Source organism: Typopeltis vanoorti, chromosome 1, assembly GCF_054136105.1.
Source record: "Typopeltis vanoorti isolate ZY-2024b chromosome 1, IOZ_Tvanoo_1.0, whole genome shotgun sequence".
Lineage (NCBI taxonomy): Eukaryota > Metazoa > Arthropoda > Arachnida > Uropygi > Thelyphonidae > Typopeltis > Typopeltis vanoorti.
In genome coordinates, this window is record NC_143549.1 from 176718986 (window position 1) to 176737276 (window position 18291).

Sequence of the window (18291 nt, forward strand, 5' to 3'; positions counted from 1 at the left end):
TTCTCTAATCCAGAGTAATTTAATAATAAGGTGCGACACCTTTTGGCAACTGGCATATGGAAATATGAGTTCTGCATTGCTTCAACCTTAGTATCACCTCTGGGTCTGGCTCCCACTGAAGAGACTTCAATAAAGGTCGAAACATGTCTAGGTAGTGACCCTTCCCATATCGGCGACTACAAGTGTAAGCTAAGGCAGGTAGTCCAAGAAAGTAGTACAAACTAGGGCAACTTGTAGCAAAGATGGGGAAAGTTCTGATCACTATTCTTAGTATTTTCCATAATATAAAACCCATCTCCTAGGAGATGTATGATGTTATACATTATGGTGGGAGATCACTACCCAGACCGGTTTCGATCTTTATTGAGATCTCATCAATAATCAATGATGTAATCAATGTTTACATTACCGAAATGAAGCCTACTGGCTCCTTATTTTAAATAATTTATGGGTGCACCTTTTTGACAACTCATATAGCAGAGTATATAAGTTTGTTTCACTATACCCTTAGTATTATTTTGGTCTAGTTACTCACTTATGAGATCTCAATAAAGATCAAAACCGGTCTGGGTAGTGACCTCCCACCATAATATATAACATCATACATCTCCTAGGAGATGGGTTTTACATTATGGAAAATACTAAGAATAGCGATCAGAACTTTCCCCACCTTTGCTACGAGTTGCCCTAGTTTGTACTACGTACTTGGACTACACGCCTTAGCTTACGCTAGTAGTCGCCGATACTTCTATAGTTACTATATCGGCATGAAACTCTTTGATTCTGATCTTTGAGTCTCTTATTCGGTTTTGAAACAATGTGGGATTTAATATCCCCTTAATTTAAATAATGTTTATATTGCCAAAATGAAGCCTACTGGCTCTTTATTTTAAATAGATTAAACTAAATATATAATTAACAGTCTAGCCAAGTGGGGGAAAACTTCCAAAATACTAACGGCTGTTTTAATGAGTCAAATTCACTTATTGAAAGACAGCATGAAAATAAACTCGAAAAATCACAATTTGACTGTATTTATAACCACCTGCATTTGCTTGGAAGATTTAAGATTTACAGAAGATTAAAAAAAAAATTAAGATTAACAACTGCATTTGTCTGGAAGATACAAGATTGAAGAAAGAATAAGATTAAAAGAAGATTAATGCAAAAGTCAGATTTCAACAAATGTTCTTTGTCAAATTTTCTCCTGATTAACCTTTAAAGTTCTTAATTCTGATATGCAAAAGACTAAACATTCAAGGATTTTGATAACAATAACCGGAACTTTGATTATAATATAATTTTTTTTTCATTACTAGACTTCATTAATTTAATTATGCTACAAAATGCAAGTCATAATATCATTTCTTTGCCGTGTTTTATATTTTAAGATACTTAATACTTACATATTTATTTCAGGTATCTCAGGATTACAATTAAAAAGTGAAGATATAAAGACCTGGTTATGATTTAATTCCTTATTATTTCCATAATCTTTATCCACTTCTGCACCATTGGATTTATTTTCAGTTCTCAGTTTCTGCTCTTTCAGATTTTGCTTAGTGTCATGAAGAGTATTAGTACTATGTGGCTTAATTTTTTTTTTACCATTAAGTACCAATTTATTTGTTTTCAACTTTCCAGTCTGTTTCTGCTTAAGTTTCTTTTGAGTTATAATAGATTTTTCTTTCTGTTGTAATAATGTTCCCTTTTCTTCCAACAGAAACCCATTTTCAGCATATGATGTCCAATCCTTTTTCCATCTCTCAGCACTCTGTCTTCTATTATCCTCACCAACATGTCGTGACTTTTTTAATTTTCCAGTGAATATATTGTTTTCAGAATCTTCCTGAAGTTTTCGCTGAAAAATAAGATTCATTAATGAAATTAAATTATATAACCAAATAACATCAAATTTACTTAGTTAATTTTTTTTAAGTTAAGAAAAAATTATACACAGTGGTTTTATTTTAAATGAAAATAGCATTCTGGATATTATCCAATTAATGTCCATAAAGATAATAATCAGAATTAAATACAAAAGATTAAACTATTAATGAAGAAATTGTGTCTTAACTAAGAAGTCAGCTCACAGATGGTATAATATATCACCAAGTTAAGGCATCTAAGAATTCAATTACTGGATAATTAGAAAATTCCAAAATAATAAAATAAACTTTATGGATTTTGATTAATTTAGTATGAGACATCATTAAAATCAATTATGAGAATAAGAATTAACCTGCCAAGATATAAAATTATTTGGACTTAATGAAAATTGGCATGAAACACTAAAATTCATTAAAAAAATAATAATAATAAATAAATAAAAGGTAACAATAGGCTGAAGTGTGTGTATGTCTAAACCTAAACCATTTGTCAGGATGTTTTTGATGAAATTCAATAGAATCACACTTAATAAAAGCAAGCTGATGCAAAAGTAAATTTGCAACCTGCTCCCAAACTCAGCATTAATTTTTAGATTATTTGGTCAAGCAAGTCATTTATTTTCTCTATCGCTAGTGCAGTATGGGAATAATGAACAATATATCAACAGATCATAATTTTCAGAAAACAATTCACTATTCAAAAATGAAATATCAACTGTTGTTATCAAGCAGGATTATGCCAAAGTAGATAAGACTATGAAACAAGCACTTTAGATCTGTTAAATGTGTGTTCTTAAGCTAATTTGTTCTGCAAAGAAAAGAGACCTACCATCTTCATCTTTTTTTTTTTTATGTTGCTCTCACCCACAAAAGGTATTTACAAACCTATAGTATATTTTGTACCATGTGTGGGTTAAGGAATTTTTTTTTATCAATATTTTGATATTTCTTTTAATTTATTTTTTACATAGTCTGGAAACCATGCTCTAGAAACCAAAAATGAAACTTTTTCAAGCCATCTCAGGCCTCCAATAAACAGTGTAGTAGTCTCACAATGGGTGATGAAATTCACCTTCCAGCTAAAAGGCAATCATAACATCCATGCTCATGGCAGTATTCAAACCTGCAGCCTGCTAGTTGGAGTGCAGGTACACTAACCACTTGGACAACCAGGCAGGCCATTATGAAACCAACTAACTTATCTTTAAACAAACTCCTTAGAAATATCTGTATCAACTTGCATATTTTAACTAAGGAAAATTTCTAACTTCCTGAAGTACTAACTACCAAACACAATAATGAAAAACTGAATATTTTATTATTTTTACAGCTATTTTTGCCTGTTTTCGTTTAGGAGTGTCCCTTATTTTATTTGGAATACATTGGCATTTTACTCAAGAATTCATAGGGTAATTATAAGTGTATTTTAAGGGTAAATATATGCAGGCTAATAGGGGAAGATATTTTGCACATACCCTATTTGGATGTTAGGATGTCTTCGTTCTCCATACTTCTGCTGTTTAGGCTGTAGAAGGGAGGGAATAGGAAGCATGGGGGATTTGAGGCAATGTGGGAAGATTAATCAGAAAACTCAGGTTTTTTGAAATAATATATATATATATGTGTGTGTGTGTGTGTGTGTGTATTATTTAAAAAAACACGGGTTTTCTAATTAATCTTCCCACATTGACTCAAACCCTCCCATGTTTCCTAACCCCCCCCCCTTCTACAGCCTAAACAGCAGAAGTATGGAGAACGAAGACATTCCAACATCCAAACAAGGAATGTGCAAAATTTCTTCCCCTATTAGTCTGCATATATTTACCCTTAAAATACACTTATAATACCCTATGAATTCTTGAGTAAAAAGCCAACATATTAAAAATAAGGGACACTCCTAAACGAAAACAGGCAAAAATAATTGCAAAAATAATAGTTTTTAAGAGGAGTAACATAAGAATTTCCCAGAAATAATACCTATGAATATTTTATTTTCTCCTTATCTTTCTACCCATAACAGTACAAGTATTATTTTTTATGTTGAGTAGTGTGACATGTGATAATAAAAAATGAGTAAAAAATAAATGAATTAATGCTCAAAAGGGAGGAGATAACATTTATGTTATCTCCTCCCTTTCAACATTTATGTATGGGTACATAAAGTATTGAAAATGATATCCGCAACTACTGCTTCAGGAGTTTTGAAGATGTTAGTCACTCGGGTGTTGAAAGTTATTTCACAAATGAATGATTATGTCTGCTATATTTATGATGGCAACTATTAAAATTGGCATACTTGTCTTGTCAGATGTCATCTCCTTCTAGGAGGTTGACTACCATGAGCTTCCACCATGTATGATTTTGTGCTTCTCTTTTGCATTCTTCATAGGAAAAAAAGGTCCAGTCCTTAATATTTCCCATCCAATCTGCTGTGTCTTCTTCTTTTTCCTTGTATCATTCCTTCTAGAAGTGTTTTTTGTAGGGATTCATGCCTTAGTATATGACCAAGATAGGTGGTTTTCCTTTTCTTAATGGTTTTCAACAGATTCCTATCTTTTCCAATCATCTCTAATATTTCTAAATTTTTTGGCAGTCCATAGGACTCTAAGAATTCTTCTGAGGATCCACATCTCAAAGGCTTTTAGTTTATTTTCGCAATATTTTGATATTGTCCAGGTTTCTGCTCCATATAGCAGTGTTGATCACACATAGCATTTGAACAGCCTAATTCTTGTTTTTTGTGTGAATTTCCCTTGAGGTCAGAATGTTTTTCATGCTAATGAAGGTTGATCTAGCAATTTCTATTCTTCTTAGTATTTCCTTATCACACTTTCCATTCTCTGTAATTAGTTGACCCAAATATATATAACTCTCTACTTGATCTAAAGTATTTCCTCTGATCTTAATATTTATAGTGGGTATTTTCCCTTTTTCTCTTGTTACCAGCATGGGTTTAGTTGTTGTTTTTTTTTGAAGTTGAAATTAAGTCCATATTTTTCACTTAGCTTCAGCGTCTCTTCTAGTAGGTTTTGAAGATCTTTTTTATTTTCAGCTAGCAGTACTGTATCATCTGCATATCTTAACTGTTTATATTCCTGCCTCCTATGCTAACTCCTTTAAATTCTTCTAATTGCTGGAAGATATTTTCAGTATAGAGGTTAAACAATATAGGAGAAAGAACACAGCCTTGTCTGACACCCTTCTTTACTGAGAATTCCTCCGAGATTTCTCCTGATATTTTTATTGAGGCAGTTTGCTCCCAATATAGATTTATCAGTAATCTGATATCTTTACCATCTACTCCTAAATTTCTGATGCATATGATTAGTTGTTCATGTTGTATATTATCAAAGGCCTTTATGTAGTCAATAAAACATAAGTAGACTTCTTTCTGCTTCTCCAGATATCTTTCTATAATAGTTCTAATGTTGAAGAGTCCTCCTCTAGTTCCTTTATTTCCCTGAAAACCAGATTGTGTTTCATTAATTTCCATTTTGATTTTATGTGTATTTCTTTCTAGGATGATATATAACATAACTTTTGCTATCTGACTGATCAGACTGATTGTTCTGTACTCTTCACATTTGATTGTCTTCAATTTTTTAGGTAGTGGTAGGAATGTTGAGTGCTTAAAATCTTCTTTGGCAAGTGTCCAGCTTCGTATATTTCGTTATTTATGTCAGTCAGTGATATAGCCTTATCATCTAAAGCCTTTAGATATTTTGCCATAATTCCATCCATTTCTGGAGCTTTTCCTAGTCTCAGTTTCTTAATGGCATTTGTTCTACTAGGGGCCTACAATTCTTACTTCCCAGGTAAGAATAGTAGGCCCCTCGAAATCCTTGCATTGGCTTATCTATTCTATCATGATTGTAGAGTTCCTTTGAATACTCTACCCATCTATCCCTTATTTTGTCTTTCTCCATTAAGATGTTTCCACTGGTATCTTAGATGCAATGAGAGCCTACCCTTTTGTAAGATTTGCTAGTTAGCTGCCTAACTTTTTCATGAAGTTCTCTGGTTTTGTGCTTTTTGTCCAGAAGTTCAATTTCCTTGCATTTGTTGTTGAGCCATAGTTCTTTTGCAATCCTACATTCTTCCTGATCTCCTTATTTAAGTTCTTGTATTCAGGACGATTTTTGTGTTTCTTCCTTTCCTCCATCATTTTCAGTATCTTGTCATTCCACCAGGGTTTACTCATCTTCTTCTCAAATTTGGGAATTGTTTGTTTTACTGCCATTTTTATGCCCTCTTTAAATTTCTGCCATCTATCCTCAATCTCATCTTTAGAGTAAGGATACTTGGTGGAATCAGGAACATTAACAGCAGTGGATTGTGCTAGTTCCTTTAAAAATTTATCTTGTATTTCTTGATTTTTAAGGGAGCCAAGATCATATTTTTCTATGTTTATAGGTTTCATTGTTTTTTTTAATTTTCTTGCTGCTTAAATGACCACAGGATTGTGGTCTGATCCAATATCAGCCCCTGGGTATGTTTTGGCTTGGAGGATGTTATTCGGAAATTTTTTTTAATCATTATATAGTCAATCTGGTTCCTACAGCTGTCTCTGGGACTTTTCCATGTGTAGTCTTCTAGGAGGGTGGATAAATAAAGTATTTGCTATTACCAGATTGTTTTCTTCACAGAACTGTATTAATCTTTCTCCTCCTGGATTTCCATGTCCTAGGCCCTGGTTTCCCATGCAGGAAGAGATCTTTTTGGAGCCTACCTTAGCATTTAGATCTCCCATAACGATAGTTATGTCATCTGTTTAGCTTTGTTAAGTGCATTTTGAATGCCATCATAGAAACATTCTGCATCTTCATTTGGATAATCAGAAGTAGGTGTGTATATTTCGACAATAAAAATATTAAAAGGTTCAGCTGCAATTTTTAATCCAATTATCCTGTCACTTATGGGCCAAAATCCAAGTAGGGATTGCACAATCTTATTTTTTAGTACAAATGCTACTCCATTCCTATGACCGTCTCCACATGAATATATAATTGAATGGCTCTTTCTGTTTATTTTTCCACTATTAGTCCATTTGACTTCACTGATACCAGCAATGTCAATTTTCATTGCTTCAAGTTCTTGTATAAGGTTATCTAACTTCCCAGCTTCATAAAAGGTCCTTACATTCCAAGTTGCAAGCCTTAAGAGAAGATTCTTGGTGATCAGGAGATACCATCCCTAGAGGGTTTAAGGTATCTTTGTCATATGCTATTTTCATAGTATCCGTCTTACATTCCAGGGTTTCTTTCTCATCTTTCCTGTAATGTTTCCAAGAGACAAAAGTTGTAAAGGGTCCAACCATGTCTCTATTGCTTAAATCCGACATAGTTCTCTGTTTCATGGTTTACTATGGAAGGTTACGTGGTGAGGTTCCTGTCTCTTCCATGGTGACTGGCCACATCTCTGTTTTGTCTCGGAGTGTGCCCAGACTATGTCACATAGTTTGCTCCATGCCTTCCTTACTATTGTCAAATTAAATTTTGTCATCTGCTAACTCAGACCATTCCAATCTTCAATGCAACAAGGTGGAGTCACTCTCCTTCACTACAGCATAAAATGCTGTAGTGAAGGAGAGTGTCATTATGGGAGATTTTAACTACTGCAGTATAAATTGGGGAGAGGAAGATGCATGTAGCAATAAGGGAATGGAATTTCTAGAATTCTTGAGGGACAAATGTCTTAGGCAACATGTAACAGAGGGAACAAGAGGTTCAAGAGTTTTGGATTTGGTTATATAGCATCAGAAGAGTTGATAAAAACTGAGATGCCATCTTTCCCACCAGTTGGAGAGAGTGACCATATGGTTTTGACTTGGAAAATGAATAGACATGCAGGAGTATCAAAGAGAAGGGAACGTATGTGGAATTATAAAGCAGGTGATTATAATAGTCTTAGACGTCAACTTGGGAAAGTTTCATGGAGGTGGGAATTGGAAGGCCAGGATATCATTAGTGCTTAGGAAATTGTGAAGGAATATTTGTTAGCAGCAATGGTAAGCTGTATTCACGAGTGAAGAAGAGGACACAATTTGGAGTAAAATGGATGACAAACAATATTAAACAGGAACTGCATGTGAAAAACAAGCTATTGAAGATATATAAGGAGACGGGTGAAGAGAAGATGCATGAAGAATATAAGACACATGCCAGGAGAGTGACTAATATGGTAAGGAAGGCGAAACTGGAATATGAGAAAGGATTGGTCCAAGGAAAATCCTAGAGAATATTTTAGTTATGTGGCCAGTAGGAGAAATGACTGTGGAAGAATGACATTGTGGGATAAAAATGGGAATCGAGTGAATGATGCAGAGGACATAGTGGAATTGTTCAATGAACACTTTATGGGAGTATTTCATCCTGGAGGAGTCAATTTGAATACTAGAAGGATAGGGCAGGTTCGAGGTTTAGAGGTTCAGGAGGAGAGTGTGTTCCACATACTGAGTACTCTGAATGTTAGTAAAGCTGTGGGACTGGATGGTATTTCATCACGAGTTTTGAGAGAATGTGCTAAGGAACGAAACAGTGCCTTTGACCTGGCTTTTAAATGAAAGTCTGGCTATGGGAAAGGTGCCCATGGAATGGAAGGAGGGCAAGACAGTGCCATTGCACAAGGGCGGTAGCAGACTGGAAGTGTCTAATTATAGGCCAGTTTGTATGTCATCAGTAGTTAGTAAGATCTTGGAGAAAGTAGTGGGGGACCGTATACAGTATTGGGCAGATGAGGGTAATATTATCTGTGAGAGTCAACATGGATTTGTGAAGGGCGCTCTTGTTTTAGCAATATGTTAGCCTTTTATGATAAAGTTAAAAGAGCATTAGATGAGGGAAAGGCATATACTGCCATTTTCCTAGACTTAGCAAAGGCATTTGACAGGGTGCCACACGATAAGCTGATATTCAAGTTGCAGCACATGGCTCTGGATGTCAGATTGGTCAACTGGATTCAGGATTGGCTGTCCGATAGGTATCAGAGTTGTGTATGGTGGAGCAATATCAAAGAGGCAGAAGGTTATGAGTGGGGTTCCACAGGGCTCAGTACCAGGACCTATATTGTTTAACTTTTATATCAATGAAATTGTCCATGGATTGCAAGGGGATATTCAGTTGTTTGCAGATGATGCGAAGCTGGGAAGGGTTATTAATAATAGCGCAGATGTGGTAGCCCTGCAAGAGGATTTGAATAAGCTAGATAGATGGGCAAATGAATGGGTGTATCAGTTTAATGAAGCAAAATGTAAGGTCTTGAGGTTTGGGACACATCGATGGGATGCTGCATACTCTATGGGAGGAGTTACACTGGAGGAAGTAGGGGAGACAAGAGATCTGGGATTGATGATTGATAGAAACCTGAAATTTAGGGGACATATTGTGAAGGTAATGAAGGTAACACAGAGGATTGCTGCAATAATGAGAAATACACTGACCTGCAGAAATAAAATGGTTATCATTTCGCTATATAAGACTCTGATCAGACCACACTTAGACTATTATTCTCAGATCTGGTCCCCAGGATTTGAAGGGGATAAATTAACTGTGGAAAGCATACAAAGGCAGATAACAAAGATGGTGTCAGGACTGTACAATGTTAGTTATGAGGATCGGCTGAAGGAGTGCGGACTGCAGAGTTTGGTGGATAGAAGGAGAGGTGATATGATTGAGACTTTTAAACTGTTGAGAGGTGGTTACAGGGTTGACACTGGGGGGTTCTTTCGCTTTGTTGAACAGCGGGAAGGAGTCATAACAAGGGGTCATCCCTGGAAGTTACAAAAGGAATCTGTGAACAAGAGGGTGAGGAGTAGTTTCTTTGCATAGAGGGTGGTTGAACCATGGAATGCATTGCCTGATGGAGTGGTGAGAGCGAGAACGGTCAATGCATTTAAGGAGTGGTATGATAGACTTTATGTTTCCTAGAAGGGACCTTCCTCGATGAGTCTTGATAGACTTGTTTCTTAGAAAGGACCTCCTGCAATGAGTCTTTTGACTCCATGGAGGCCTGAATAATAATAATAATAAAATTGGCATACTACAGAATTGCTATTAAAACTGGCAACTAGATCATATTTTGTTAAAAAAAATAAATTAAATTTAAGTGGTGAGTACCAGTTATTTTTATTACCAAAATTAGCAAAATAAAACTGGTTTTAAAAAATTATAAAATTTTATATGCATTTCAAACTGCAATGCACCTGTTCTTTGCTATATAATTTGCTATGCAATGTAATTTCATATACTAGTGATATGAAATTACATTGCTTTCATAGCCAAATTACTGGTTTAAAAAAAAAAAAAAAAATTCTTTGAACATTTTCTTCAACTTTTACATTAATTCTGGTAACAAGTGAAAACAAAACTCTTATGTATAATAGTTTACTTGGAATTACTCGTGAGGACCTAAAAAATTATCAATAATTGGATGTACACTAAAGATGAAAAAAAACAGGAAAAAAAACTACAATATTTCATTTTCAAAAGGCTGCCTTGGATAACGAGAGAAAAATTGCTGGCCTGGTTGGCCGAGTGGTTAGCATATCTGCTCTCCAGCCAAAAGGCTGTGGATTCAAATCCCGCCATGGGCAAAGATGTTTGCAATTGTCTGTAAAAATACTACTGGTAGTGTTCGGCAGTGGATGCCATTGGTGTAGATGATGAAGGTAGTTGCGGTTCATGGAGATGAAGAGTTGTAGAATAGGTGCCCTTCCTCGATGAGTCTTTGGACTTCCTGGAGGTGTCATAATAATAATAATATAAAAAGATCACAATGGAACAGAACTAATTTTGCTTTATACATATCCATCTTACTTTACAAGAGATATTATAAATTTTTATTTGATTACTTCCCACAACTTTTTGGGCCTCAAAGTCAGCTGTTTTTAATTATTTGTAAACTTTTAAGCAATTTTTTGCATAGAAGAAAGGTTTCAATCAAGGTGATTTGGGGTATACCTATTCCCTTATGTGTTCCATTATAAAACATAAAAATTGAAATGAAAAGCCAAACGGCTATTTTTTTCTGGCGAGGTTGATATAAGTTAAGGGGATAAAAATCCCTTATTGTTTTTAGCCAGTAAGCGAAACTAAGATCGAAAACTACGATCTGTAACGTTTCATGCCGACGAACTGTCAGCGTATCCATCCAAGCGTAAGTGACCAAGCGTAAGCTACTCACTGATGAGACCTCAAAAAAGGTTGAAACCGGTCTGGGTAGTGACCTCTCCTCATAATGTAAAACAGTACTACATCTCTTAAGAGCTGTGTGTTTTACATTATGAGAAAATATCAAGAACAGTGAGGGAGCTTGCTCCACCTTTGCAATGAGTTGCCGTGGTGTGGCACTATCAAGTGGTCACTTACGCTTGGATGGATACGCTGACAGTTTGTCAGCATGAAAAGTTACAGATCGTAGTTTTCAATCTTAGTTTCGCTTACTGGCTAAAAACAATAAGGGATTTTTATCCCCTTAACTTATAAAAATTGAAACTTGTGGATTCTACCAAACTTAAGAGGGCAAAGTAAAAAAAGAGAAGAATACTGTGAACACCTAATGCAGGCAGCCACCATCACAAAAAAAAATATTAGTTTGTAAAAATGCAATAAATCAATAAAAGATATGCTTTGACATTAAAGTAGCAGTAAAAAAAAATAGATATTGGTCAATCTGGAAATAAGTTGTGATTATTTTTAAAATACTCCAAAACTGTGAAAATTCTGGAGATTTTAATGCTTGGAAAAATCTTTAAAAAAAATTTTAGATTTTTCCAAGCATTAAATTCCCCATGATGATTTCACTTGAAATCTTTAATATGTTTATACCTATACAGTTATCCCCACTTATCCATAGGTTTGCTTTCTGCAGTTTCAGTTGCCCGCTATCAACTCTGGTCCAAAAATATTAACTGGAAAATTCCAGAAACAAGCAACTCAAAAGTTTGAGTTAGTTACTTGTTTCTGGAATTTCAAATTCAAAAGTTTTAAATTGTGCAGCGTTCTGAGAAGTGGGATGAAATCTCGCTCCATCCCACCCAGGACATGAATCATCTCTTTGTCTAACGTATCCACTCTGTACTGAATATGCTACTCATCCATTAGTTACTTAGTAGTCATCTCTGTTATCAGATCAACTGTCATGGCATTGCAGTGCTTGTTCAAGTAACCCTTAAATAATAAACCCTTATTTTACTTAATGGCACCAAATCACAATAGTAGTGATGCTGGCAATTCGGCTATGCCAAAGAGAAGCCATAAAGTGCTTCTTTTAAGTAAAAAGGTGAAAGTTCTCGCCTTCATAAGTAAAGGAAAAAAAATTGCATGCTGAGGATGATAAGATTTCATTCACATAGCTTTTATTACAGTAAATTGTTATAACTGTTCTCTTTTATTATTAGTTATTGTTGTTAATCTCTCACTATGTCTAATTTATAAATTAAACTATCATAGATAGGTATGTATAGGAAAAACATAGTATATATAGGGTTCGGTACTATCCAAGGTTTCAGATAACCACTGGGGGATCTTGGAACAAATCCCCCACCACAGATAAGGGGGGAGAGAAGATTACTCTGTATGTATGTGTGTGTGTGTTGCTCTCAAATATCTCATCCAACCTAATTCACAAGCACAATACTTATTAGATGACTTTGGTGATCTTTTATAGTGGATACTATGTTTAGATGAGTGAAAGTAATTTTATGTTATGCTGGTTTGAGATCTGAGCTATTGTGTGTTTTTATTTATATATATATATATATATTCACCCATACACATAATATAGGAATGGAATCCTTGTCACGATTTTCTTGATTACTAAATAGCCCAGGCATTTGTGGTTTGCATTATTTCCAAAACTGTTATTAATAATAAGAAGCTATATGCTTAATTATGATAACCCTTAGATTATTCAAGTTCTTATAAGATATGTCCACTCAGATAAATCAGACTAAACAAAGATGGGATATGAAAAGCAATATATCACCCAAATCAATAACATTCACATCTAACATCATTAATAATAAGACAAACTGTTGCTATACTATAAACTATTTGTTATGATCTTTATGTTATAAGTGAAAACGTATGCTGAAGGTTTTTATCTAAACTTGAACAAGCAGACAAAACTAAGTCTGAAAAATTAGTAATTTAATATAATTATGTGGGCATGGTAAGCATTTTTAAAACACATGAAAAATAAAAACAGAAGTTTACAGACAATATCAAGATTTGTTCTGCTCTTACCAGTCTTGCCATATAGACTTAAAAAGTAAAATGTTACAACAGTCAAGTGATTACCAGAAGGATGTAGCACAGTTGTTATTCTGAATAATCTTAAATGGAATACAGTGCTTCACTAACTTAAGTCAATTTCTAAAGGACATGTGAAGTTCAGGAGAAATCAATAATTATTGCAGATGTATTTGGGATTTCAAATATATTGTAGAAGTTGAAATCTAGAGTTTGATTATGAGTTTGGAAATAAAGCACATACAACATTTGCATATTATTACAATAATATTTAGAATGCATCTAGAAACAGCATACTAGACACAAATCACCAATGATACAGTGACATAAATACAATTTCACTTGCTATCTGTGCTGATTGACACAAGCATCGGAGTGACCATATGGCATCTACAGATGCCATATGGTCACTCCGATGCTCGGTGATGTTCCACACCAGGCCTCGCCATGTAGTCCTGTTGTTTGCTTTTCTGGCAGCCTCAACTCTCTGAAGATCAGTCACTCCACACACACGCCATCCATCCATTTCATTGATGGTCTACCCCTGCCTCTTTTTCCATGAACTTTACCTTCTATTACTGTTCTGAGAAGTCCTCCTTCCATCCTTTCTATGTGTCCAAAATATTTTAACTTTCTTCTGTCAATATCCTTAAGGAGCCTTAAAGTTCTACTAATTTTTTCTAACACCCATTCATTTGTATGCCTTTCAGTATATGATATCCTCAACAGCCTTCTGTAACACCACATCTCAAAAGCAGATATCCGTTTCTTATCTGACTTCTTTAGGTTCCAAGTCTCGCATCCATAAGTCGCTGTCAAAAAAACAACTGCATCAGAAATCCTCAACTTTGTTCCCATGGAGATAGATCCATCCTTCCAGATTTTAGACAGGTCTCTGACTGTTAACCTTTTTCGGACATCTTCTGAACAGCAATTCTTCACATTAATAATGAATCCCAGGTACTCAAACTTGCTGATTTCCTCAATTCTTTCTCCATTAAGATACACTTGTTTCTCAAGAGCTTCTCTGTTTGTTTTTCCTTTGAGAACCATGATCTTTGTCTTGCTAGAATTGAGTTGAAGTCCTCTGTTGTTATTACTGATCTTGTTAACTTTGTCAAGAATTAGTCCTAGTTCTTCCATGTCATTACAAAGGAGTACTGTATCATCAGCGTACCTCAGATTACTGATCAATCTACCTCCTATCCCAATTCCTGTCCTGAGCTCATCCAATGCTTCACGCATGATGTCCTCTGCATATATACTAAACAAGTGAGGAGAAAGTAAACATCCTTGTCTAACTCCTTTTCCAACTTGAAGCCAGTCAGTCAATCCAACACCTGTTCTTACTCTGGCTTCTTGCTCCTTATACAAGTTGGCTATCAACCTGATAGTGTGTTGAGGAAAGCCCATTCTTTTCATTACTTCCCACAGTTTCACATGCCCAAGATAGTCAAAAGCTTTAGAGTAGTCTAAGAAACACATTACCAGAGGGAGTCTGAATTCTTTATATTTTTCTATGATCTGTCTAAGGCAAAGGCTCTGATCTCTGGTGCCCCTACATTTCCTAAAACCTGCTTGTTCCTCGGGCATCTCTGCCTCAACTTTGGCCTCAATCCTATTTAGCATGATCTTTAATAAAATTTTGCTTGCATGAGATATCAAACTAATAGTTCTATAATTCTTGCATGCCTTCATATCACCTTTCTTGTGTAGTGGTATGAAAACTGACTTCTTCCAGTCTCTAGGCCATGATCCTGTCTCCCATATCCTTGTAATCAATCTATGAAACACTCTTATCCCTCCATCCCCTGTGGCCTTAAGTAACTCTGCTGGGATTTCATCTGTACCTGGGCCTTATTGCTCTTGAGCTGCTTAACTGCTCTTTCAACTTCATGCCTAAGTGGAGGAGGTTCCAAATCAAAATTTTCTTGGTGGGAGGACTCCACATTTTCTTTATCCACTCTGCTGTACAGTTCCTCACAGTATTCTTTCCATCTGTTTTCGATTTCCAACTCTTCTGTTAGTAATGATCCATTCCTGTCTTTGATGACATTCAATTTAGGCTTAAACTTGTGTTTTAAGTCACGAACTAAATAAAACACCCTTTTATAATTATGCCTTCTCATCTGGAACTCTATTTCTTCATATTTATTAGCATAGAACTTTTCCTTGTCCTGCTTGATGGCTCTTCTGATTTATGTAATCTCTTGTATTCTTCGGTGCCTGTGTCTCTTTGTTTTTCCAACCGCCTTCTTTTGATTAGTTCCCATGTTGAATCTGATATCCATGGGTCTCTTGATTTTCTTATTGGGCCAAGATATGTCTTCGCTGTATCCTGTATTATCATCTTGACTCCTTCCCAAAGCATTTCTAGTGAGATTTCCTCACTGGTCTCCAAAAAATCATCCAGCTGAGTTGATGTTTCTTCTGTGAATCCACTAGGAATTACTCTAACATCCAATCTAGTGGAATGTGCCTGACCTGGAAGTTTTCGGAGTCTTAGTCTTACTTTGCCTCTTACCAGTTGATGGTTTGTACCACAATCTGCTCCAGGACAAGTATGCACATCAGAGATGCTTGTCTTCCACCGCTGGAGAGCCAGGATGTAATCAATCTGGTGCCTTGCCCTATCAATGTTACATGTCCAAGTATAGGTCTGTCATGGATGTTTGTGAAAGCAGGTATTGGTAATAACTAATCTGTTAGCAAGGTGCAAATTCCAACAGTCTTTCACCATGGTGTTACGTTCACCCAGACCAAACATGCCACACTCCAGCCTGACTCTCATACTCTTTCCCACTTTTGCATTTAAGTCTCCAAGAAGTACAGCATGTCTCTCCTTGGTAGGCAATCCAAAACAGTTTGTAAGTTTTCATAGAATTCTTCACTCTCTTCTTCAGCCCTATCCTTGTGGGGTGCATAAACTACCACAATTGATACATTGGTAGGCTGAGCCTTAAGTCTAATGGAGAGTATCCTATCATTAATGGGGTTATAACCAAGAAGGCTTCTTGCCTGAGCTGTCTTCAGTATCACAGCTACCCCATGATGTTTTGAGTCACCACCTGAGTAAATAACTAGCTTACCATCCTGTCTTTTGAAGTGACCTTCTCCATTCCATCTGGTCTCTGTAATTCCCAAGATGTCAATTTTATACGTATCCATCTCTTTACAGACAATCTCAAGAGTACCCATCTGTAAACCCCGGACATTCCATGTGCCTATGTAAAATTCCTTTCTATGATTAATCTTATACATTCTGTGTTGCTCATTCACAGTATCACTGACATTTGATGGAGACTGTAATATACTTCTCGAACAGGACCCTCTGCCTAAGCCCTGAACGTGGCTCTGATTATTCTGCGCGACAGCCGATGCAGCATGAGATGCGTTATTAGGCACAATCATAGTAGCATTTTGGAGTGAAGTCACTGCAAGAAGAAAGTGGTAGGGTTGCAGAGGCCCTTTCCACATAAGATGAAATAGTAAAATAGGAAAGATTCACCCCTAGCCATCGAATACTCTAATAGCATTGGGGGGGGGGGGGAGGTAGCAAGAAGAAAAGAAAGAAGGAAAGAAAAAAAGGAGAGGGACCAGTCTACAGATAATATAACAGATGTATATTACATGAAGTAAGGCATTGTCCAGCATCAGGTACCTCGGGTTTGCCATGTCCGTACTCACTAAAGTGAGTATGGGCATGGCAAAAAGGAGCTTGTGTCCTCAAGGGACACAAGCTCCTAAAAAGCACAATTTCTTGAAAACATTAATTGGTCTCTGAATATTCAGCACCCAAAACACTTGATATTTAAAAAGAAATACACTTTTCAGGAGAGTGCTGGATTTTGTACCAATAGTAACATTCTTATGAGTGATGAGCATGAAACTAAATGTAACCTTGACAAGGAAAGATAAATAACACTGTGAAACTGATTCTGGACACTTAATGATACAATCACTATTGTATAACATAATACATTGCTAAAAAGGTGTAAACCAGAAAGAAAGAAACCAATATATTATGTGCAAGAACAAGCAAAACAAGGTACTGTATGACACTTGTTTAATAAACCCATCAACTGCACAGTCAAGTAACAAGGAGAAAACGCTGTGTAGACAGAAGACCATAAATAATAATAAACCTATGCACTGTCGAAAGTCGCATTTTAAAAAAGACAACAAGAGAAAAACATAAGCTAAGGTCTCTAGGCCAAAAGAAACACTAGAGCATCTGCAGCCTGCACATACTAACCTGAAAATACCATATCTTTGATAAAGCACAAGCACCAAAAGGTCAAAGCTTTAGATCTCAAGTGCCATTTAGATGATGACGATCAATGATCTAAGATTTAATCAAGAATTTGAATATTGTAAAACGGTCATCCATGTCAACTGGGTATCAATGCTGGGACAAATAGGTCGCTTATACTGCCAAATGTAAGCAATTTCAATGTGCATAGCTCAATCCAAATCTTACATCTGCTTTAATGGGTGAGTAATGAATCTGAGTGAATAATCTTTCATTTCCGAGAGCCTATTACTGACTACTACCAAGATGTTAACACATGACAAATATCAAAGCACTTTCCATTTACCTTTTTGATATTATTTCCAGATGAATTACGACTCTTATTCGAAAAGCGACATTCGGAAAATGTACTTATATTTAATAATAAGCCACCAGAATCTCCTTCATCCATTTGATATTTTATAGTTCCACAAATACAGCATGCAACACAAATTCCACCATTGCGTTTAACTAGAATACTAAGGCGACATCTACTGAGGGGGGTTATAATCACGAAAGTGATTATGGAATAAGTAACTTCTTTTCATTTATGTATAAATAAATGCAAATAGAAGTGAAAAATCAGCTTTAAAAAGGAGAGATGAAAAAGGAATCCAAATTGCACAACTTAAATTCCTAAAAAAAGGTAGCTGGACTTTGTCTAACAACAAAACAAATTAAAAAGTTGCAATATCTTAATATAATAAAGCCGATAAATTATTCCTTCCTTTTCTCATCCGTCCCTTAGGACGAGTTTTGAGTCCCCTAAGACTAAAACTAAGAGTTTTAAGTACCCTAGGAGTTTGCGACGAATTTATGCAGTCTGCTCGTCACTTCTCTACTGCATTCCTAAGGGTAAGTA

The 18291-nt window shown here is 35.7% G+C and overlaps 1 protein-coding gene across 1 annotated transcript in view; it reads right to left on the bottom strand.

The window, feature by feature from the left end:
- Positions 1–17876, bottom strand: part of LOC150110660 (ATP-dependent DNA helicase DDX31) — a 123558-nt gene extending 105682 nt beyond the window's left edge. Inside the window, exons 1-2 of the mRNA XM_090400124.1 lie at positions 17737–17876; positions 1407–1861 (exon numbers count right to left, since the gene is read on the bottom strand). Of these exons, the coding sequence (XP_090256250.1) occupies positions 1407–1861; positions 17737–17841 (560 nt within the window). The 5' untranslated portion in view covers positions 17842–17876. The remainder of the gene's footprint in view (positions 1–1406; positions 1862–17736) is intronic.
- Positions 17877–18291: the final 415 nt, after the last annotated feature.